This window comes from Chelmon rostratus, chromosome 11 (genome assembly GCF_017976325.1).
Source record: "Chelmon rostratus isolate fCheRos1 chromosome 11, fCheRos1.pri, whole genome shotgun sequence".
NCBI classification, from domain to species: Eukaryota; Metazoa; Chordata; class Actinopteri; order Chaetodontiformes; family Chaetodontidae; genus Chelmon; species Chelmon rostratus.
Genome location: NC_055668.1, coordinates 2,164,307 through 2,189,141, shown reverse-complemented (window position 1 = coordinate 2,189,141; position 24,835 = coordinate 2,164,307). Strand labels below are relative to the sequence as shown.

The 24,835-nt window shown below is 41.0% G+C and overlaps 1 protein-coding gene across 3 annotated transcripts in view; it reads left to right on the top strand.

The window, feature by feature from the left end:
• gbf1 (golgi brefeldin A resistant guanine nucleotide exchange factor 1) overlaps window positions 1–24,835 on the top strand; it is a 95,323-nt gene that overhangs the window by 57,660 nt on the left and 12,828 nt on the right. For all 3 annotated transcript variants that reach the window (XM_041947008.1, XM_041947006.1, XM_041947007.1), the window contains exons 6-32: window positions 503–611; window positions 1,427–1,487; window positions 4,042–4,096; window positions 9,819–9,966; window positions 10,117–10,346; window positions 10,614–10,782; window positions 11,020–11,231; window positions 11,480–11,578; window positions 11,666–11,860; window positions 12,079–12,271; window positions 12,577–12,714; window positions 12,804–12,892; window positions 12,991–13,193; window positions 13,379–13,502; window positions 14,509–14,634; window positions 16,756–16,838; window positions 17,626–17,862; window positions 18,395–18,488; window positions 19,886–20,062; window positions 20,258–20,322; window positions 20,421–20,544; window positions 21,060–21,131; window positions 21,286–21,380; window positions 21,476–21,629; window positions 22,755–22,980; window positions 23,323–23,480; window positions 23,723–23,972. In XM_041947008.1, coding sequence (XP_041802942.1) covers window positions 503–611; window positions 1,427–1,487; window positions 4,042–4,096; window positions 9,819–9,966; window positions 10,117–10,346; window positions 10,614–10,782; window positions 11,020–11,231; window positions 11,480–11,578; window positions 11,666–11,860; window positions 12,079–12,271; window positions 12,577–12,714; window positions 12,804–12,892; window positions 12,991–13,193; window positions 13,379–13,502; window positions 14,509–14,634; window positions 16,756–16,838; window positions 17,626–17,862; window positions 18,395–18,488; window positions 19,886–20,062; window positions 20,258–20,322; window positions 20,421–20,544; window positions 21,060–21,131; window positions 21,286–21,380; window positions 21,476–21,629; window positions 22,755–22,980; window positions 23,323–23,480; window positions 23,723–23,972 — 3,886 coding nt within the window. The remainder of the gene's footprint in view (window positions 1–502; window positions 612–1,426; window positions 1,488–4,041; window positions 4,097–9,818; window positions 9,967–10,116; window positions 10,347–10,613; window positions 10,783–11,019; window positions 11,232–11,479; window positions 11,579–11,665; window positions 11,861–12,078; window positions 12,272–12,576; window positions 12,715–12,803; window positions 12,893–12,990; window positions 13,194–13,378; window positions 13,503–14,508; window positions 14,635–16,755; window positions 16,839–17,625; window positions 17,863–18,394; window positions 18,489–19,885; window positions 20,063–20,257; window positions 20,323–20,420; window positions 20,545–21,059; window positions 21,132–21,285; window positions 21,381–21,475; window positions 21,630–22,754; window positions 22,981–23,322; window positions 23,481–23,722; window positions 23,973–24,835) is intronic.

The following is a 24,835-nucleotide window of genomic DNA, read 5'->3' as shown; positions in this document are numbered from 1 at the left end:
GCACTCAGTCTGGTGATACTGCCCAGCTGTACCTGCTTACTGTTACCTATAAATAACATATACATACATGCACAAAAATAGCATTACTAATGGTAATGTCTTTTCTGTCTCCAATGACAAGGCAACAACAAAATATCTGGAATATTAAGTGTATCACTCAGCAATTCGTTCATTATGGGAATGGGATGCTTAATTTCACTATTTTACCATGAGTGTCAAATATCTCCAAGGTTTTGTCGACCTGAGCACAGATTTTACAGAGGGGTGCATATTTTCCCTTCATGTTCATAGTAAATCCCAGCATTTGCCTGGGAAGTATTTAGCAGGCATACTTTTTACCCTGCATGTAGCAGGGTAAGAAGTTGTACGATTTCACTTCCAGTACACATGTAATTATTTTCAGTGTCTTCATCTCAGTTACTTGTTCGATGAACCTGATTGATGTGACTTTGGATTTTAGTGCAGTCACATAGTCTTATAATCCTTATATTATTTGTTTCAGGTCCTGAGGACTCTGCTGCTGACACCAGTCGGAGCCCATCTGACCAATGAGTCTGTTTGTGAGATCATGCAGTCCTGCTTCAGGATCTGCTTTGAGATGCGCTTAAGTGGTGAGTCACATCAAAAACTCATCAAGCACTATATCTGATCTGATTGTCCCTTCTAGGAAGACTCACATGCAGAATTTAAAGTAGTTTTACTTGTCATCAACTCATTTCACACAATATTATGCAACTCCTATGGTTTTTTGTGTAAACCGGGGCTTAGGACCTCCTATTGGGTCTCAAGATAAATCTGACAGTTTAGAAAAGGAGAGCAATGGGATAGGCGTATAATCTAAAATATGTTATAGCTGTTTTTCAGACTTTTCTATAATCTTTTCTATTTAATTATAAAATACTCTTTTTATCTTTTTACCCCTTTATTCAAATCCAACAAGCTGAGAAACAGAAAATCCCTCAGCCCATGCTTCACTGTGATGAAGGGTCACAGTTGTTGCTTCCTTTAAGGGGACACATGAAAGTTTAACAGTTCATTAGGACCAGCGCTGTCTGGGTGAGATTATCTCTGTTCAGACAATAGGAAAGAAATTTCCATATATCTCTTGTATAACACATCTATATATAACACATTTAATGTACATGTTTAATGACATGTTTATTGAGCTGTTTCTCTGATGGGTACATGCAGTCTTCCTCTTGGCATTGACATGGTCAGTTAAGAATGAATGACAGCACAAAAATGTAGAATTATTTGATTCAGAAACATTTGAAATGCATAAACCTCATCCCTGTTTAGAGAGATCACTTTTCTAGGTCCTTCTCTCTACCTTGCTTGTACTCCCCTTGAACTCCTGCAACAGTCTATGTTCCTTCTCTACTTCAATCTGTTTGGTTCTAACGTACTGTCTCCTCTGTGTTTGCAGAGCTCCTCAGGAAATCAGCTGAACATACACTGGTTGACATGGTGCAGCTACTGTTTTCAAGGTAAATGTGTGGGACAGCGGGGGATGAAAATGGGGGTCATGTTAAGGTAGATGTTTGTGTTCCGATATACTTTAATGTGTACACTCTTGAAGTTGTTAGGACTAAGTATGTTTACACCCAGTTTATTCCTATGTATTTAGATAAGATGCCTTTTTAGGGATTCTTTTTGTTTTTTTTTAAGTGAACTATCAAACCAAAACGCTTTTGTAGGGCTAGAATCGAAGCATGAATGCTGCTTCAAAGTGAAGAATACTTTAAAATCTCAAATCTTAAGTTGTCTCGCCACAGAAGAAGAGCAGGCCGGACTGCCACTGCACTCCTCCATCACCTCTGGATTATAGATCGCCAGTTTTCTGCATATATCTGTCTCTCAGGCCTCATTATTCCCCTTGAAGCTCATGAATTTCATTTTGTACTGTGCACAGGGTCAATGAACCACTGATTCACTAATACCATAACATGATTTCTCCTTTGGCATTTAGCATAAGAGCTCCTCTCTTCCCATCACCCCCCACCACACAACCACCTTATCCAGATGCATCAGAGTGCCAGTCACATTCAGTCACAGACAAGCGGATGAGCCAATTGAGCTTCATACTGCATGATCTGCATATAGATGAAGCTGGTCTCTGCTTCAGCAGCAGAGCTCCCAGCCCCATAAATACTAAGAAGCATACATACAAAAAGACACACGGGCACACATACAGAATTAGCATTGCCAGTGAACCCAGACAGAAGCAATCAGGAAAATCAGCCACAAGAAAAGCTTTCTGCTCATCTGAATGGGATGGAGCACACCTGGAGAACAAACAGAGCTCTAAATAAAGTTATGGTGTTATCCGCCTCCTGTGTGAAGACGTGTGTGTCTCCATCAAGACTATTTGATGCAGGATTTGTCATAAAGAGATGGGTTATCTTCCCTCCAGTGAAGTCCAGTGTTGGTTTTTGCCAAGCTTGTCACTATTCACTGACTGTCCCTCCAAGCATTCTTGGCTTGTTTTATTTATTGGCAGGACTCTTGTATGGCACCTTGTTATCATGTCCTCTAACAAGATTTTACTGTGCGAGCATGGAAATAGAAAAGCACAGCAGCCACAGTCGTAAACAGAGGCATCCCTGCACATGAACACGAGATATAAATTTAGTGTGGGCTTTTTACTACATCCTTCTGATACTGCTCACACACATGCACACACTTCACATCTCATTTTGCACATGTTCAACCCCCAGCCCCCCACTTGTCCACAGACCCTGGATAATAGAGATGTGAGTGGGTCTTGGCTGCCCCCCCCCCTCCATCAGAGAATAATGAGCTGCAGCTCTCTTCAGCTCCTCAGAAAGAGTCTTAGATTGCCTGCTGAAAGTATTAGGCATGTTAATCTGTTGGACCCACAGATCATCCAATAATCGTGCTCGCAAGACAACACTCTATTAACGCTGAGTTAATGTCAGGAGGGGGGCTGCCGGCTCCTTTTTCTTTGTTGGTCTGTGTGTATGTGTGTGTGACTGGTGGTGACATCTCATTTTCCAGCAAGCTCTGAGTCCACAGAAACCTAGTGGCATGCGCGCACACACACACACACACACACACACACACACAGAGTGCGATGCCTTGGGAACAGCAGCCAGCATTGCTCATCAAATGCTGGAAAAGTTTATTGGCTCAGGTTTCACATGTTGAGGTTCCCACCGTGATATTGCCGCTTAAGCAGAACATGTTCTAAATTCCTTTTGTATATATTGTGTTATCTGTTTTAGGTTAAGATAATACGTTAATACAGAGTGCCCCTTCTGGCGGTTCTGTATTGCACTCCTATCGATTTGGGGAAATCATAATTTACATTTGGAAATTTTTGAAATCTCAGCAGAAGAGACTGAAATATACTGTTACTGAAATGATTGGTCAATAAATCAATCAGTCAATCGTCTGCCACAGTTAAGATCATCTGTTAGATGTTTTTAAGGAAAAATAATAAAAATCCTCTGGTTCTAGCTTTCAGAGGTGTGGCAGATGAAAATACAACTGCATCACCATGTTTAACCAATACAAGAAACCAAATAAAGAAAAAATCTTCTAAAGCTGTTTACAATAGACAGGTGTCCTGAGCCGCAGCTGTAATGAGAAAACTTGTAGGTAACATTACAGTTCACATTGAATTTGGGTAAAAAAATCACCTGTTTAACTGAACCTCACAACAGAGCTACGACAACACCTCCTACCCAAACGTTCTGCTGTAAACAAATATCCTTTCTCTGTGGAACATGGAATATGCTAACGTCAGGACAATGTTTGGACCTTTTTAAGAACTTAGTGTCTGAACCAGCAAATAAAGATTATAATATTAAAGAAAGACAAGCAAAGAAGAAATGTACTGCTTCTGGTCGCATCAGCAACACAGTGAATGCCTTTTTAGTCACACATTCATGATTTCAAGTTTCCTGTGCATATGAGACTGGTTCCTGGACAATAGTCTGAAAAACAGGGATAGATTTATGTCGGAAGATTGTTTTCTCAAAGACTGTCTTCATTAAATTGACTGGCTGTCTCTTTCAGGCTACCACAGTTCAAAGAGGAGGCCAAGAGTTATGTGGGTGCCAACATGAAGAAGGTAACAGGACTGAGATGCTCGATGTGTATTTTATCTGCTCGCTCTTATTGTGCTCTTCTTCTCCATTTTTACACCATTTGTTTCTGTCATTGTCACTGTGCTGTTTTTAGGTTTCTGTCTGAACATTGTATCTGTGACTTTAAAATACAGTTAATGACATAATAGCATCACTTAACTGAGATATGTGAACATGTCCGACATACCAAGATTAGACACATTTTCCCTGCATATTCCAATCGATAGTACTCTATTTACGAGTAAATAACCTTGATTAAACAATGTAACTAAGGATTCAACACCTGGATAAACCTTCCACGCCCCTATTTACGGTCGTCCTGCTCCTGTCACCTGCTCCTGATAATGCAGTCCCCTGTAATCTCATTTCTATTCTTTCACCTCAGTTTGGCTTTCTGGAGCTTTTAGGTTTGAGTTTGAGTTGCCCACCTTTCTGTGTGTGCCTGTTTTCCTTCCCACAGACCCCATCCTGTGTCCTGCACGCTCAGGATCTTATCTGTGAAGAGCAGTGTAGAAACGCGAGTCAGAATGGCCTAGAGAGGGTACTGAACTTCCCACGTGATTGGCCCGCTGGTGTAGTGCACTGACAGGCAGGGTTAACATGGCTTCTTGGCGACGTGCATGAGGGTGCTTTGGGTTGCTGTTAAACTTTGGTGGTTCTTTCTCATGCCTTTCAAGTTAAAAAATTATCATTGAATTAATTCCTTTAGAGATGAAGTTATATCACCATTACAAATTCTACTGCTGTAACAAATTAAAATGAGAACATTAAGTAGAACTGAAGTTTGAGCAATGGCTATCAAAATACTACAAGGATCAAATGCTGCCATTTATATGCATGTCCCATAGACATGTTTGACCTACAGTTGAATTATGCAGAAATAATCGTGTGTAGCAAGGAGTGCCAAGTCAACGTCAATCACATTTGGGGGACGGGCCTGAAATGCGCCCATTTGAGACTGTCTTATCCACTGCATTGGAGACAGTCCTGGATGCTTGAAAAGATTATGTCCTGTTCATATATGTATGAACTACAACAGTGGAGACGTGACAGGATTCAAGCTCCATGTTTCAAAAAGTCTCCCAGCAGTGCAATGTGAGGCAGCTGAAAAAGGTCCAACTTAATGCATGTCATGGTAATACATCACTCAGGAAATAAACTACTTTGTCATATGTCACTATCGTGGCAATGTGACAAAATAACCGTCCAGTTAGAGCTGAGTATGTTAAGTATGTGCTCAACACTTAACACATACGCAAGCTTCAGGCTTGAGAGGGACAGGAGAGAACCCGTCACTTTGAGTCTGTATGTGTGGACTGACAGTTATGGAAGTGGCTGTATGCTGCTCTTTATCAGAGGAAACTTCATGTACATTTGCCATACCGACCAGTAAGTCCTCATCCTGAAAGCCTTCTGAGTTGTGACGCATGAATAAACTGGTAGAAAACAATTCTAAAAAAGCATAAATCTCACCCCTATGTGGCTAATTCAGGCTTTCAAGTGTCACATCTTCTTTGCCTCATTCTGATAAGACGTGCCAAGCCAAAAATGGCTCATCACTGCCCTCTCTGGCTGTTTGCTTAGTGAGAACTGCAGTTGTAATCTGTGTCTTTCCTCCATGAACAAGCCACACAGAGTTTTATGTTTTACCTCAAAGGTGCTATGTGGAATTTTCAGAAAATCTGCGTTATTAATCATGTACACGTGTAATACATGTGGCTGTTAAGTGAAATGCTCGCACTCTGAAGGTACAAGTGACCATCGGCAAAAGCAGTGATGTGACATACACGAGACCGAACGCTAAATGCTGGAAACTAAATGACAATCATATTTAGAATAATGGTACTATCTATAATGTTACTATATTTTGTTGGGACTGCTGCCTCCATGATACTAGCTAGTGTTGTAGTGTGCAGTATTGGAAATGAAGCTTTTTTTCATATATTTTTAACAGCCACCATTGTGTAATTGCACCTTGTGTTTGATTAACTTTTGCGTTAAGTTTGTCTCACATTGGATGAAAAAATCTACATCTATTACACATTTTATATTTATGCACTTATGGTTATTCATATTTTATCCCTCCCTCATACCACACACACACACACACAAACATACTTTTTTGCTTCTATTCTTGTGAGGACACTCATTGACATAATGCAGTCCCTAGCCTTTATCGTAACCTAGACCATCACAACTGAAAGACCAACCCCAAGTCCAACGTGTACCCTAACTCTAACCTAAACCTAATTCTAACCTCACCCTTAAACCAAGTCTGAGCTCTCAAACAGCCCTATGAAGTGAGCACTGGCCAAAATTTCCTCACTTTCCAAAAATGTCCTCATTCCCAAAGTCGAAAACTCGAATTGGTTCTTAAAAGATAGCTGTACAAGCTGTACACACACACACACACACACACACACACACGCACACACACACACAAAAGTGGTTTTGCAAGAGAAAATACTTGATGGATGAGCGCAAGCTGGTTAGCTTTGCAAATGCACATCTGGATAAGTTCCCCACCTCTGATAAAGAGCAGCACGAAACAGCTTCCCGAAGCTTTTCACTGGAAATGTTATTAGACTGTCCCCCACGCAGTGGATGGGAAATTTTGAAGCAGGGCCAGGCTGACATTGACTTTTAAATGGGTTTCTTTCAACTTTTCCACTGTTGTTTCTACTATGGTTCATACCAGTGAAAACAAACTACGTTGTTATAAATACACCATAAGTCAAAATTTCCCCATGTTGCTGTTTTGTTGAAATGGCTGTTGTATTAGTGTTACACCTGTATTATTTTTATGAGGCCTGAATATTGAGCTGGAAGCAGGAGTTTCTTTTTGCATGTTCTGTCAGCCTGTGCACTCACACTGCCTGCTTATTAGCTGGCTGCTCCTTCTCTAGTGGTTAGAGCCTATAGTGGCTGTGTCTGTGTCTCCAAACCCTGTGACACCCCTCCCATCATGTATAAACGAGTATGCTCGAATGTGTTTTGTGTTGGTCCCACTGCTGACATGTTTCCATCACTAATCACGGGCACCTGCCCGCTCCCTTCTCTTCTGAGGCTTACAATATCTTGTGGAAAAACAAACGAGTGCAGGTAAGGAAGATGACTTTCAGTATTAAGGCTGGAGAATCTCTCCCCATAACCTTTCCCCTGTCCTTTTTATAAGACCTCACTAACCTCCCACTATGATAGGCTGTAAACTTGACTAGAACGAGGAACTTGACGTTCTGTATTTAACAAATCATCTGTCTTAAAGAACAAAGAACTGATAGATGAGTTTGGACAGTCTCTATCGTGTTGAACACAGTTCATTATGACATGTCTGTGCTTGTGAATGCTCACATTACATTTGTATTGTTATTGAACTTTGTTTTTAATTGAACTGTCTTTTGGGTTTGCACCATCATGCACATGTGTCAGCTGCTGTATATCATGCCACCCATTTGCTTTCTCAGCTGTTTGCAGGATAGAAGCATGTCTTAGTAGTTTTTGTTTTTTATGGAACGGCGAGATAGTGTCTGAAACCTTAAAGGGTTTCAATGAATAAACACAAACACTGACCCTGAAATGGGACCTTTACAGAAACTTTTAAAACAGAAACAATAGAATAGAAACAAGTGGCAGTGACTTTTCTTAGTCTTCAGTAATTGTGTGCATGTACATACTGTGCTGTTTTGTTTTGTTTTTCCGGTGCATTGTTTAATGAAATGCTGGTTAATCTAACAGCTGAAGCTGTGTTTGTTTTATGCTGTGATCAAATAGGATATTCCTCACTCAGTATCTTCCCAAAGTGAGATATATTACCCATTCCTCAGAACAGTGGTCACTCTGGCAACCAGCAGGGTGTATTTTTTTGTTGATGCTGTTGTTTTATATGCATTATTTGTATGAGCATAATTAACTATAGTGTTACCAAAGCATGTTGTACAAAGTAGAAAACAGTAGAAGTGTAATAAATCAGAGGGTAAGAAAATAACAGTTTCTTTTAGCTGCTCTGGGACAGTTCAGTATGAAGCTTTGATAATATTCTGGAGAGAAAATATGCAGCTGTTTCACAATGCTGACTCAAGTGACATCACTTGAGGACATTTATAACTTCACTTCACTCCCTCTTGAGACCACAAAAGGCTTTAAACAACTTTTTTCACATATATATAATCGTCCCCAACACCTGGAAACACACTGATGCGTAAACTCAGGATAAGATTGTCATCCCCTTCATGTTTGAGCAAAGCTTTAGTAAAACTAAAAAAAAAAAAACGATATAAGACATACATACAAAAGGCTTTTTTCTCCTAAATCGTGTTCACACATTCATTAAAATCCTTGTTATTGAACATATTTTCTTTGCCAAGATAATCCATTCACCTGATAGGTGTGGTCAAGATGCTGATTAAACAGCATGATTATTGCCCAGGCGTTCCTTTTGTTGGTCACAAAAAATAAGAAAAACAAAACATTCTAAAATGTGCACTTTTATCACAATAAATTGCCACTTATGTTAAAGTTTTGAGGGACAATGTATTATTTTGGCATGCTGACTGCAGGAAATTCCGCCAGAGCTGTTGCCCATGAATTGGTTGTTCATTTCACCTTAACAAGCCGTCTACAATGTCATTTCTGAGAATTTGTCAACTGGCCTCACAACTGCAGACCACCTGTAACCCTGCCAGCCCCGGACCTCCATACCTGCAAGATTGTGGGGGACCTGCTGAAGTCTAGTACTTTGAAGAAATGTTGTCTTCACAGATGGATCCCAGATTTCACTGCACCAGGCAGATAGCAGGTTTTGAATGAATACCCCATGGTGATGGTGGGGTTATGGTATGGGCAGGCATAAGCTATGGACAATGAACACTGGTGGATTTTATTAATGGCACAGTTTAAATGCACAAATGTACCGTGATGAGATCCTGAGGCCATTCATCCTCTGCCATCACTTCATGGTGCAGCATCATAATGCACAGCCCCATGTTACAAGGATTTGAACACAATTTCTGGAAAATGAAAACATCCCAGTTACTGCATGGCTGGCTTCTAACCAGACATGTCACCCACCGAGCATGTTTTGGATGCACTGGATCAGTGTGTACAAAAGTGTCTTCCAGTTCCTGTCCATGTCCAGCAACTTTGCACAGTGATTGAATAGGAGTGCACTAACATCTCACAGCCACAAGGGTTAGGGTTAGGGTTAGGGTGGACTGTTTTCTCAAGATAAAACTGCACATTTTGCCGTGGCCTTTTATTGTGAACAGCCCAAAGAATCATCATGCTGTGTGAACAGCATCTTAATATGCCACATGTGTCGGTGGGATGGATGATCTTGGTGCCCAATAACATGCATTTTAAACAAATTCGTAAACAGACTTTGAGAGAAATAAGACTTTTGTGTGCACAGAAAAAGTCTAGATCCTTTATTTCAACTCAAGAAAAATGGGAGAAAAAAGATCAAAGGTTTTTGATCAGTGCAGCTTAGGAATTGTATCACATAACATTAAGTGTGATTGCATCATTTAAGAATACAGTCTGTTACTGGCAATGCTCATATCTTTTATTTTCTGTGGAGAAAAAATAGGAAGAATTTTAAGAGAAATGAAGCATCCTATTTGATCATGGCCTTAATCAGAAATGATTGTCAGCAGTAAGTGCAGTTTGTTTTGAGAGGCCTCACTCAGTGATGTGCTCTGTTTCCCCTAGTTGAAGATGCGCGCCGGTGGAATGAGTGAATCATCCAAATGGAAGAAACAAAAACGCTCACCAAGGCCGCCTAGCCACATGGTCCGAAGTCCCTCTGGTCAGATGGACCCAACCCAGTCCAGCACCCTCAGCAACAACAACCTTTCTGGTAACACCATTAGAGTTATACACTCGGACTCATCAGTGATCCTTCCTCAGCTTTCTTTGCCTATTGCTACAAACTGAGATGAAGATGAAGATGAGATGAAGTGGTGACATCATGTTACACCATTGTATAACAATATCTGTTTCCTGTTAGGTGGCGTCCCGTTCATTGAGCAAGGCTTGTCCACCTCTATCCTACCAGCTTCAGACAGTGCCGGTTCATCCATTTCTAGCCCTACAACCACAGACAGTGGCCTTGACACCTGTTCCAAAGCCACCTCCAGGGAAGACCTTTCTGACCTGGAACAATGTAGCTCATCTGCAACCACCCCTAGCACTGCTAGCACACTCCCTGGGGCTGAGCCTGGCTGTCCGGATGCACAGGTATCACTGTTTTGAATCGCAACAGGATGACCAAGCAACACGTTGCTTGCTCATAATCAATTCTTGCACACCAAACATTGTATTTATTTTATCAGTATCTTTTTCTCCTTTTCTTTATCTCCTTATTCATTTTGTGAAATGGTGTCTATTATTGATGTGTACTCAGTTAGCTCAAGTGAGAACCCTTATTTCTTTCTGTGAAACTTGTATGTGACTTAAACGTTCACGATGACTTATGATTTGTGCTCTGTTTCCATTTGTGTCTAGTCTGAGGGCAGGCAGGTTGGACCAGCTCAGTCAGCTTCAGTAGAGTCGATCCCCGAGGTTCTGGAGGACAAAGAATCTATTACAGAGCAATCAGACAGCACCTCTGTTCATGACATGGACTACGTCAACCCCAGAGGAGTCCGTTTCACACAGTCCACACAAAGAGACGGTAAGGCTACTGAGGGATTTTAAACCTCTGATTTCTCTTGTGCTCTTACTTTCAAAAAAGCCTTTTGTTACTCTTCAATCATCAATTAATCATTTAGCTCAATAATCAGTTCATACAAGTTGACTTTGAGAGCTCCACATTGTACAGTAATTTTGTTTTCATTGCACACTGAAAACACATGCCAATCTTACCTTCACCGTTACCTTAACCTCCACCCCCCCCCTGTCTCCTCTGTAGGAGCATCCCTCATCCCTTATGGCCTGCCATGTCTAAGGGAGCTTTTTCGCTTCCTGATCTCACTGACCAACCCCCACGACCGCCACAACACTGACGCCATGATGCACATGGGTTTGCAGCTGCTGACTGTGGCACTCGAGTCGGGACACATTGCTAACTACCAGTCTTTGCTTGGACTGGTCAAAGATGAGCTCTGCAGACATCTCTTCCAGGTAAAGTATAAAAGTACAAAGTACAAAAATGTAAAGTGAATTTTAAACGATTCTGTCTAATTCAGAAGATTCATTGTATCATTTCTGATATCGCGTCACAGTGTCAAGAGTCTTTCTTTTCAAGTCACAGAAGCAATAAAAATTCAGTGACAGTGAATGAGTGAATTTGCTTTCCAGAGAAAGCTGGACTGATTTTCTATACTGATTTTTAAATGTATCTTTTCTAATGATTTCCGTCTGTGTTGTAGTTGCTGAGTGTGGACCGCATGAACCTATATGCTTCCTCCATACGAGTTTGCTTCTTGCTTTTTGAAAGCATGAGAGTACATCTGAAGTTTCAGCTCGAGGTAACTGTGAAACTAGTTTGTTGATTTTTGTACATGGCAAAAGCTAACCCTGACGACCTGATAATCATGACCCTGTGTGCTGAACAGATGTACCTAAAGAAACTGATGGACATCATCACGTCAGAGAACATTAAGATGCCTTATGAGATGAAGGAGATGGCTCTGGAGGCACTGGTCCAGCTGTGGAGGATCCCCAGCTTTGTCACTGAACTGTACATCAACTATGACTGTGACTTCTACTGCTCCAATCTGTTTGAGGACCTCACCAAGCTGCTCTCCAAGGTAAACTCCCCTTATGGGATCTCTATTTTGCATCTACTAAGTTCAAGTGAGAGTGTTGGATTGTTTTGTTAATACATTTGATGGAAAGTCAGGGGAGCATTATGAGCTCAGACCAGTAAACAGTGATTACTATCAGACAAATTACTGACCTATTTTATGCCTCTAATGATGAATTTATGTCAAATGAAAGAATAAATGTTTTTCCTGCCTTGCTGCAGAATGCATTCCCAGTGTCGGGGCAGCTCTACACCACCCACCTCCTGTCACTGGAGGCTCTGCTCACAGTGATTGACAGCACTGAAGCCCACTGCCAGGCCAAGGTGGTCAACAGCACAGCTCAACAAGACCAGTCAGAGACCCTGCTGGCAGAGGGAGAAGGTTCAACCAAAAGCAGAACAGACACTTCAACTGGTATACACACCCTTGCACACGTCTAAGTATCAATTAATGCACATTTCACCGTTAGAGCCGATGAAAAATTTGTGCTTTAGCTCCATTAATTTTACAAGCATTTACTAGCAGTCCTCCTCACTTTTTTTCTCATACTAATTATAAATAGTAACTTTTTTTTCTCCAGGCCATCAAAATAATTAGAATTTAAAGACATAGCATTAGCACAAATATCAGATATCAATAGCTTGAGTGCAAAACTACCAATGTTGACCTTGATTTGTGCTTTTGTTTTTTAACAAAGAATATTTTCCTTTTGTCTTCAGATCTTAATAGACTGGCTAGTACCAATGGTCTGAATCTTCCACAAGCTGAGAATGCACCAGTGTGTCCACCAACCAGTGGACATCTGATGGCAGAGAAGATGAGATTGGGTAGACAGGATCAAGGAGACAATGACACTGGTGAGACTTGGTTTTAGGCATAGTTTTAATTTAAAGTGAAATAGAAACCATCAGTTGAAGCTAATATGAATTTACATGTTTTCACCTAGCTGAGAAGAGAGCCCCCAAAAAGCCCCAACGCTTCTCGTCATATTTACCTGATTCCCAAGAGTTGATGGAAATCAGAACTAAGAAAAAGGTGAGTGGTATTAAGCGATGTAGATTTGCATTACACATCCACAACCGATTATAAAATCTGCCACTACTCCTTCAAACCTCTCTCTCTCATGTGTCCAGCTGCTGATCACAGGCACAGAGCAGTTCAACCAGAAGCCCAAGAAGGGAATCCAGTTCCTGCAGGAGAAAGGCCTCCTCAGTAACCCCATGGACAACAACCAGGTAGCCCAGTGGCTCAGAGAAAACCCCCGACTGGACAAAAAGATGATCGGCGAGTTCATCAGCGATCGCAAGAACATGGAGCTCCTGGACAGCTTTGTAAAGTAGGGCGAAATTCCAGGACATTTGTGCATTTGTTCATCATTTAAATGTTATGTTGCAATCTGATCTGATGAAGAGTGGAGATGTTTTGCTTCCCATCAAGCATTTGTGTGTGTAATGTTAATAATGAATAATGCTTAAAGTGTCTTAAAAAAATAAATTTGTTGTTAATGAATTGTTTTTGCAGCACATTCACCTTCCAGGGGCTTCGTATTGATGAGGCCCTACGTCTCTACCTGGAGGCCTTTAGATTACCTGGAGAGGCTCCTGTCATCCAGAGACTCCTGGAAACCTTCACAGACAACTGGCATGTAAGGCATATTTCCTCAACTGCTGAAAAAGTCTTTATTACCACGTTTCTGCAGCGTTTTACCTTCACATTAAGAGAGAACAACATTCCAGAGCTGTGGATCTGACTGTTAGACTTTGGCCTTAAGTCGGACTGCAGTAATGTATTGGATTACTTCATACTTAACTTACATAGAAGATTCAAGCGTCATGGACTAAAATGTTGTGACACCCGAACTGGAACATGTTCAGTGGTAAAGAGGACCCAATCAGGATGAAGAGATTATGCTCCTATGAGAGTAACAACCCCCAGCTAATTCCCTTTCAGATTGAGGCTTCAAAGACTCAGTTTAAACAGGAGGTTGTTATTTTGAATCCCAAAGTAGAGTGAGTTTTAAGATTTGCCTGTGTCAACTTGTCACAGAGATGTAGACTCAAGTCACAGGACTTGGATTTGAGTTGGACTCAAGATTGACTTGTTCCCACCCGCTAATATACAGGATATCTTAAAACTATGATTCATGTTGGTTCATTAATTTTCTGCTTTGACAGAGAAACTCACACCCCCTCAGCCACAGACACACACCTTTTTCTTCCTTTTCCATCAAGGAATGACAACCTGGAACACGATTATCTGATGTCATGATCAGCCCTCCAGATTATAGTAGTAGGATGACATAAGTGTTAACTGAGACACATACGCAATGGTAGGCAAAGGACAAACTCGACAGGGGAGAATATTTGACTTCTCAAAATAGCAGGAGGAGCCATGTGACCTGGAAACTATTCCTAGTAATGTCCTTTTCTTAGGCTGACCACATACGCACAAATAAGTGGCCTTGATGAGTAATTTTAGTCAGTGACACTGTGAATGAGTTTTCCACTCTATGGGGTCACTGTAATATCGGCAGGATGTGCAAGGTGAGAGTCAGTGGAGAAGCAAGGTTAGCTCTTCTTATGTAATTACAGTAAAAGCATCCTCTGATTAGATATCTGTTGATTGTGTGCACTTTATTTGTGTGTTTGTAGAAGGTGAACGGCTCTCCTTTCATGACCAACGATGCAGGCTTCGCCTTGGCCTACGCTGTCATAATGCTGAACACTGACCAGCATAACCACAATGTCCGCAAACAGAACATCCCCATGACTGTAGAGGTGAGTGATCTCTTGCTCTTTCATACGCACAGAGTTTTCTGCTGAACTGCTTTCTACAGAATAAGCAGTCCAAATGAAAACTTTGGGTTTTCCAAAGTAACTGTGACATTGCTTCTGGAAAGAGACATCAATGATGAGTGTTTCACAGTACATGTCATTCACCTCCTTTTTGTTGTAGCCCAAAACATTTTCTCATTGTCTCAAAAAGTGACAATATGAGTGCGTACATGCATGAGTGTGGGATTTGGGTAATTGACCCGTTTGTATTTCAATTTCTTGTCATTGAACCAATTACATTTCTGTGTCTTTGTCCTCCAAAAACCAGGATGAAGGCACCAAGATCTTAGAATTTAGTAGTAGACCAGTGAAAAGTCACTACGAACATGCTTACTCGTGTTAAGTAGTTAAGTAATGAGAAACATAGTTAAAAAACAATTGAACTAGTACTACTATAAACTACTGGTGAGAGTCGTCTTTACCATAGTTTTCTTTTGCTAATGGTAGTTATGACAAGGTATCATAGTGAATTGGTCAAAGCTGCATCAGGATAAAAACTTGAATCACACTGAAGTGCACGTCTGTAAAAACAGTAAAAAGAAAGTAACTTTGATTGTAATAAACGTTTGTTAGCAGATTTAAATTCTGAAAAGGAAAAAAGCTGAGCTGTATTCATAAATCTATTTTTCGCTCTCAGCGGGACATGCCAGTATTTGTGTCCGATGGTATGACATTCCTCTGTGAGTGCTAGCATTTGCACTGGTGCAGCTTGGCGGCTCAGAAAGCCCACAGCCAACAGCTGTAGCCAGTGGTGGTCTGCCTGAGGGGTGAACTCATCCTAAACAGGCGGCAGCGGGATGGGGGAAGAGCTGGTGTGTGTGTGTGTGTGTGTGTGTGTGTGTGTGTGTGTCTGTCTCTCTCTTCGTCTGCCGTCTCTGTCTCTGTTTTTTTCTGTCTTTGATTGACAGCAGATGAAGACTAAACAGAGTCTGTGGGGCAGCTTGTGAGCAGTTTGTGGGTGGGCCACTCTCACTGACAAACAATAGCAAGCACTTGCCTTCTCTTATTTTCTGCCCCACACTCTTTATGTACACATACTTTGTAGAATTGATCTTTCTTAAGTCGAGTCATACCTCATCGTACAGCTGGTCTTGCATGGTGTTTGCATTATCCCTATACATTCCCAAAAGGTCAGTTGTGGTTTGCTGAAGCAGGCTCGTTGACCCCCGGGCTCTGACAACAGGCAGAGGCTGCCACACAATAGTTTGGAGAGGGCCAAGAAAAGTGGCGCCTAGCACTTTGGTTACTTAGCAGCTTGCCATGTGTAGTATTCACCACAGCATGTGTTGGCAGTGGAGTTATTTTTGAAATGGGAAAACTATGCCCAGCGTTACTGTGTGTAAATCAGATCCTGTTCCCAAAGATCATGACATGTTTTCAGTGAGGCACAGGTAAGGTCAGTGGAATAATGTTCATTTTGTCCGTAAAACACAGCATCGATTTGGCAGCTTGAGCGTTGGCTGTCGTTACCAGCAGCAGCTCCAAGAGTTGGTCTCTGATAGTGAGTTACTATATGTGCGAGTGTGAGACAGTGCATGTCCCTGATATGAGCATGACAAAGAGAGGCCTGATCCTTTGTAGCCCTCTGCTTCTCTGGCTCTCTCTGCCAGTGTTTATTTTTCTATCTGTTCCTGCAGAGAAGCTCCTGTTTCCTCCTTTCCTACATGCCAGTAGGACAAACCTGCCTAGTTGATGCATAAAACTGAGCCTTGAGGTTGTCCATCATCACACCGTGGTTATGTTTATTTACAGGGAGCTCTTGGCTCTAATCCCTGTTTTCCTAACGCTGCAACTGAAGCATATTAAGTAACACATAACGAGTGTGTTTCCACACAAGCCCCTTTAATTGTTGGTTGAACACATGGTTAATGAATCACCGAATGCCAGAGGCTTGGGTGTCTGAGCTAAGCTACCGTGTTGAGATGCACTGACTGACATGTTGATGGTGGAGAAATGACAGTCCATTTTTCTCCCAGAAGAATGTTAGGTGTTTGATTAAAGTTTCTGCCTTGAAATGAAGGTTGATTATTCCACAGCTAACTGTACTGTTCTTTCCTGAAACAGCAATTCAAGAAAAACCTGAAGGGAGTGAATGGAAACAAAGACTTTGACCAGGACATGTTGGAGGATATCTACACTGCTATCAAGTAAGCTGCCATCACACCACAGCACTCACCTGAGCATCTCGCCAGCAGAGAAATATTACCAATTAGAGAAAAATCTACAATCTAAATCTAAAAATACACACTCAAAAGCTCCACTCAACAGCTCCATCTGTGTTTTTTTTTCAATTACCCATCAGTTACCAGTTTAGTCTATAAAAGGTCAGAAAATAGTCAAACATACGTTCACAATTTCTGACTTTTTAGACTGTTTTTTTTTGTCCAGCCAACAGTCCAAAACCAAACACATTCAATTTATAATTAAGAGGAAAGCAGCAAATTCATATTGGAGAAGCTGGAAGAGTGGAACATTTGGTACTTTTGCTAAATAGATGACTGACATGATTAATGGATTAGCACGATTTTGCAGATACATTTTGTGCAAATCCATTAATCGACTATTCGTTCCAGCTCTACTGCCAAGCTGGCATCAAATGTCTGGTCAGATTCCTAATCTTGTTTATTATTTATTTCAGATTGTCACCAACGCGAGTTTAAACCTTATCACAGAGTTCTTTTACAGATAGTTTAGACAGCATCAAAAAATCAGAGCGAAATGAAAAAAGGGAGTTTGATGCAGTAAATATTCTTTAATGCATCAAACAAGTGTTGCTTTGATTGGCATGACAGGAGTCACATCTGCAGTAACATAAAAAAATAATCCATTCACAAGATTTGACAAAGATTCAGTTATTAGCTTTTTCCAGAGCTTTGATTCACAAACTGACATGAGTGAGGTGGTGTTAGAGCTGACGTGGTTTTTCCTCTGCAGGAATGAGGAGATTGTGATGCCAGATGAACAGACAGGGCTGGTGAAGGAGAACTACGTCTGGAGTGTGTTGTTGCACCGCGGTGCCACACCTGAGGGTGTTTTCCTCCACCTGCCGCCTGGCAGCTACGACCATGACTTGTTCAGCATGACCTGGGGTCCCACCATCGCTGCCCTCTCCTACGTCTTTGACAAGAGCCTGGACGACAACATCATCCAGAAGGCCATCACTGGCTTCAGGTACGCATCTTTTACGTCATAAAATTGAAAAGTGCTCTGGCTCTGCTGGAAACATTGCCACATTTTTACTCATGCATCCACAGAAATCTATGCAGTTGTTAAAAAATGCAGAATTTTATATCCACGATGGCTGGTTCGAATAGTTCAGGAGTTTCTTAAGGGGCCAAGATGTGTAATTTAATCCCTAATTTTCTGATTGGCCCGAGAACTGAGCCTCTGAGATTTAGGTTGGGTGAAATGAAATTCATGTACCCATATTCAGCAGTAGACCAGACCCTAATCACTGATATACTTACGAATGCAGTTTGCATGAAGCTGTCTTTTTGTTTTTCTTTTCTCTCTTCTAATGTTGTTTTCAGCTGGTGGTATTGTTATTCGGTTCCTTCAGGTGTGTGTGTGTGCGCGTGTGTGTGTATACCCCTTCGACCTTGAGTAATAGAAGAGGAAAAACAAGTAAGAATGCAGTTTGTTATGTTTTGAGGTGTTCTGTGAGGTTTTAAGGTGTACACTATCTGTGTTTCTGTCTTTGCAGGAAATGTGCAATGATAGCAGCTCACTATGGTTTCAGTGATGTTTTCGACAATTTGATCATCTCCCTCTGCAAGTTCACCACTCTGAGCAGTGAGGTGAGGCCCATTAAGAAAACGTCTGTAGCATCTTGTTGTGCTAAAGTGTTCCAGATTGTCCTGCCAGTATAGAGTGTGAATAGCAAACTTCAGTTTGCTGTTAAAGCTGACATTCTTCACACCAAAACACATTACAGTAAAATGTTATTATTCACATCAACTCAAAGACAGGATCCTGTTTTGAACTACAAAAAGACACATTAGTCAACATTGTTCACTGCGAAAGGTTTGAATGACGAATGGATTTGATTCTAATTCATCTTTTATTTTTGATAATCTGATAATGGTGACTTTCTCCTCTGATTTGGTGGATGAGTTGTCTTTATTGTAAAATGTATTAATGCTACACTTCCTTAATGTGCCTTAAAAACAGATTAAAAGGAAGACTTTGAAAAGGAAGATATAGTAAGAAACATGGTTCCTTTCTTGATTTTGTTCTTTATTAATTAATTAATTAATTAATTTATTTATTGAAACAAATGCATCATCATGCCTCATCCTTCCCTAAACCCCAGTCCCATTGTGAGTCAAACTATTATCACAGCACGATGTACTGTGGAAAAATATCAACAGTAACAGCAAAATAGGAAACAAACAACAAAGCACATATACACAGATCCACATTTACACACGAACACACCAATATATGTTAACAATTAAAAAACAATGCACAAACCAGACACTGGTTATATCACTGACTTTGTCGGCTGTGAATTTCCTTGCTGAATCAATGTGAAGTATTGTACTGCAGCGGCATATGCAGATTGACAGTTGATTGTCATATATTTTCTTGCAATTAAAAGTGCTATAGTTTTTTGAAACCTTGTGCCCAGAAGACACAGGTGAGCTGAGAACAAAAATATACTGCTTTAATTATGGCGTTCCAAAGAACACTGCAGGGACCTTCTGTTTTTCATGCTTTACATTGTGATGATTTGTCTGACAGAAAAAGGACGATTTCTCACTCATATTTCTTTTTATTTAATGTTTTGATTTAGTTAAATAAAAATATGTCCTTAAATGGAAAATACAATCATAATTTTTCACAAATTAATTCATCAGTATTTTTTAAAATGTCACTTGTAATTAAGAAACAGTCTTTCTTGCCTTTTTATTCAGTTGGCCATCTGTAAATCGCTGGTGCAACAAGTGCTGTATGAACAACCTGCTGAAGGCAAATGCCACTGTTGAAATGCCAATCAACAGCTAAATGTACAAATTTCCCTCCTGGGACTTTAAAGGCTGTCTGTCTAACACCAGCTGTAAATTAATGAAATTAATGATGTGGTGTGTAAACAAAAATTCTGTCCTGTAATTAAAACAGCCAAAATTGTATTAGTGACTTTTGAATCGGTAATATCTGTTGACTGCATGTTGCCGTGTCCTCTCTCCTGCAGTCTGTGGAAAACCTTCCTACAGTGTTTGGCAGCAACAGTAAGGCACAGACTGCAGCCAAGACAGTGTTTGACCTCGCTCATCGGCACGGCAACATCCTGAGGGAGGGCTGGAAGAACATAATGGACTCCATGCTGCAGCTGTTCAGAGCTGAGCTCCTGCCCAAAGCCATGGTTGAAGTCAGTACTCCATCTCTAAACTCGAAACGCACTTTTCCATTCTGTCAGTGATTGGATAATACAGTATCTGCTGTGTGATTACACTGTGGATACAGTCTGTGGGTTGTTGTTTCTGTATATGAGAAAGAGACTGCATTCTATGTGTTCTGCTGCCACCTACTGGTCAGTGCTTAAACTCTTTGCTTGTTGCCTCAGGTGGAGGATTTTGTGGAGCCTAATGGGAAAATTTCTCTTCAAAGGGAGGAAACACCTTCAAATCGGTACACACAAACTCATCTACCATCTGAGATGTACTCTGAAGTGACCTGACCACAAGGGCCAAAAGTAAAGTCAATTTTCTGTCTCTGTTCCATGTCAGTGGCGAGTCGGCAGTGTTGAGTTTTGTCAACTGGTTGACGTTGAGCGGAGCCGAGCAGTCAGGACTCAGGGGACCATCCACCGAAAACCAGGAGGCCAAGCAGGCTGCCATCCTCTGCATAAATGTGAACTTCTAATTTATGATAAGACATTTATATGTTTGGTCTGTCACATCCTTACAATGTTTGAAATTAATACATTTCAAAACAAAATGTATTCAAATGCCATAGAAAGTAAATTTTCCACTGTGTTACGGGTTTCTTGCTGCCTGATCACTCTTAGATTAATGCAGAACAGTGTTCGTAGTAGAGCCAGGCTCCCTTCTGCTTCACTAATCACAACTAGACATCATTTTCTCCACTATTCATCTCTCTGTCTGTGGTTATTAGTCCAATAACTTGTCTTACTAAAACATCTCTATTATAGTTAAAGCACTTTTCAAACTTTTGCCAGCTGTCAAAACTGGACTGGCTTCACTTGCTTTGTTTCATTAGTTTCAAGCTTCCAAATTTGACTTTTTAAAACCTCTGGTAGTAATTTGTATCCTGTATGTTGAACCTATTGTGGTTTCACATCATCCATTTAGATCCACTCTGTTAATGTGTCAACATCACTGTGTTTTCTGTTTCTCTCCCTCTAGCAATGTGACCCAGAAAAGCTGATCACAGAGAGTAAATTCCTGCAGCTGGAGTCTCTACAGGAGCTAATGAAGGTTGGTATTATTTTTTGCATACATTTCTTATCAGCATATTGTCTTGTCGTGTATTGATGTTGACTTCCTGGGTAGAATGTATGGTCAGGGTGCTCGTAGGCTAATAAATGGCATTTACATGGTCAATCATAAAGATCTACATTCTCGTCCTAAGGCTCTGATATCAGTCACCCCAGATGAAGAGACTTATGATGAAGAGGATGCTGCCTTCTGCTTGGAGATGTTGCTGCGTATCGTTCTGGAGAACCGGTAGGAGGAGAATCTGTTAATAATACCTTCATATTTATGTTATCTTAGTCGTGTTTAACGGACATCTCTCTCTCTCTCTCTGTTTGTGTGTGTAGAGACCGCGTGTCATGCGTGTGGCAGACAGTGCGTGACCACCTCTACCACCTTTGTGTCCACGCCAATGAGAGCTGCTTCCTGGTGGAGAGGGCTGTGGTTGGACTCCTTCGACTCGCAATCCGCCTGCTGCGACGAGAAGACATTAGCTCTCAGGTACACCAAACACAAACATGCACACACACACTGACGTACCTGCACACACACACTGCGGCAGAGTTGGCGGGATGTTCCAGGCTGAGGTTATCGTCTCAGGTCAGCAGACTCAGCTTTCCAAACGAGTCATTACAGCCTATTGTGGTGTTGGCCCACACCAAGCCAGCCAGCAGGGCTGATAAGATAATCTCACATTTATATCAGGGGTCACTGATAATAGAGATAGGCCATGTTACCACTGTAACTTTGATGACCTACAGTATAATAATGAAAGCCTCTCAAAGATAGTAATTATTGAACTGATGTTATTGAACTAGATGTTACATATGTTGATGTTTTGTCTACTAAAACTCCACTGTAGCTAGACAAAGACTTTGTGATACTGTGTGTAGTGAGTGTAATTTAATGCTAACCTGACCTCATATTAGGAGGCTGGCCTAGATTTTAACCTAATGATCTAATACTCTGAAATCTGCTTTATATCCCAACAGTGTGTTTGGTTTATGTTTGCTTGCATGTAAAAATACTGTAGTTTGAACTTTAATACGACATTAAAAAAAGTTCACTGAATGCTTTAAAATAATGAACATTTTCATGATTTATTCAAGTGAGGAATCTACCTTTTCCAGTTGGTCACACGGCATTTTAAATCACACTGGCCTGTGCTCACAGATATATGACTGGTGGACAGAAAGGAATATTCACCTCCACACTATCATATAAACATCTTTCTTACTTTCTTACTTTTTCAAATCCGCATTTCAGGTTGATTTCTTAAAAACAAATTCGACCAAGGGGAGTATTTTTAATAATAAAAAATATATCTCATCAAAATTATTCTGACCATGACTGTGGGCCTTGAAATATACTAAATAATACAGAAAAATAAATGTTAGAAAGAAAAAAGTAGGAAAAGCAAATAAAATTGCTTCAGTTATTCTGGCAAAGTTATGGTGGAGTCAAGCCACGACTATTTTTACTTTTAAAAAGTGTTTGAATACTTTCACATGAAGGTGTAATGGAAGAATAAGGAATGTTTAATGAATGTTTAAAGATCTGTTTAAGTTAGAGCACACTCACCCTGCTCTTCCAGCCCTGATCTTCTCTCTCATCGTGCACCCACAGGTTCTCCTTTCCCTGCGTCTCCTGCTGATGATGAAACATCATGTCTTGTCCCGAGTCAGCAGGGAGGTGGCTTATGGGCTTCATGAGCTCCTGAAGACCAATGCAGCCAACATCCACTGTACAGACGACTGGTACACGCTCTTCTCCCTGCTGGAGTGCATCGGTGCTGGAGTGAAACCTCCTGCATCTTTCCAGCTTGCCTCCACCACTACTGATAACGACACAGGTTCAGCATTTCTCTCAGTATTTTGACTCAGGTGACAGTAGCCAATGATTTTACACTGATCAGTCACTGGTCCTTACTGTTTGTCAGATGTATGCAAAAAGCTCATCTATTTTTGTAATGGATTTGAAAAATATCTTTGACTGTTGATTATTCAACAAACAATAACCAGTTGATGAACAAACTAAATGGAACTGGCATTAAAACCAATTCTCGTCCACTCTCTTTTATTCAAAATAAACAGTGACACATAATGAGCCCTTGTTACACAAACCAGTCAAGCATGTAAACAGTAGCAGAGAATGAAAATGATTGAAAATATGTTTGTCTGCTTTGTATCTCCAGGAGCTCAGTCAGATAGCGAGCTGTCACCACATCATCCCAGTGAAGTGAGCGTAGACCGTGGCTACACGTCCGACTCAGAGGTCTACACCGAGCACAGCAAGACCAGGATCCCTCGCTCCACAACAGACGTGGATGTCGCAAGCAGTGGATGGCTCGTGGTCAGCGCGCACACTCACACACACACACACACCAAATGCCCATATATCCTCACATATGCAAAGAATACCTGTGTGATGAGCAATGATATATGTGTTGTTTTTGTCATTGCTTTGTCTTACATAAACCAATTTGGTCCACATCTACAAAGACCTCTTATGTCTAATTTCCTCTTATGTATAAAATGTCATGACTGATGTGTGGTCAAATTCTGATGCGTTTGTATTTACTTCTGTTTTTCCAGGTTGGCAAAGATGACCTGGAGACAAGTAAGACACCTCCAGTCAGCTCTAAAGCTCAGCTGAATCACCCACTGGTCAACCAGTACAGTCTGACCCTGGGTCAGGATCTGGGCCAGCACGACACCAAGTCTCTCATCAAGTGTGTGGAGACGTTGTCATTCATCGTCCGTGACGCCGCCCACGTTACCCCTGACAACTTTGAGCTGTGTGTTCGAGCTATACGGGTGTTTGTGGAGGCCAGCCTCAACGGAGGTGAGACATTGAAAAACATTTTGAATTTCTCTGGAGTTATTTAAAAGACAGGATTCATGAAGTTCTTAAGGACTAAGATGAAATGGAAATATATCGACCACAGAGCTGTGTGGCAAAAATGGCAGGTACTTTGCTCTCATTCATTAGATGTGTAATCTTGCTAAGGTTCACATTGTCCTACTCAGGTCTTTATATCTTCCACTTATTTTATGTGTAGACATACAAATGAACCATGAGCCTGTGTTCAGTCTGCTTTGTTTTTATGCCTCTGCACAGGTGACAGCAGTGGCATTATGTTTTTGGGTTGTCTGGGCGTACGGGTGAACGCCTTCAGGGGATTTGGCACAAATGTTCACTTGAACTGATTAGGTTTCATTGGTCAAAGCACATTTTTTGGCCACAGCTCAAGGATTCTGACAAAATTTGATACAAATTTCTGACAGGATAAAATGATGAAGCGATGACATTTTATATCCAGAAGGTCAAAGGTCAACTTCACTGTGACATCATAATGTTCTGCAAAAACACTTTTCTGGTCATTATTCAACACCGTAACTCAGGAACAGAAGGGGAGACTGTGACCATGTTTCACATGTGGTCAGACACTGACTTGGTGACACTAATCTTTGGCGTCCACCATGAAGCTGTGCTGATGATAGAGATCTTCTGTGCTGCTGGGTTGAAGATGTTTGTCAAGCAGCCATGTTTTACAGTTTGTAGCTTCATTGCAGCAACATCCATATTTGAATCATTGTAGTCCACGACAAACTCATTGGTTGTGCTGATATTGATCTTCAGGTGGTTGTTGCTGCACCATGTGATGAATAGTCAAGACAAGTGAAAACAGCAAAAAAACAAAACAG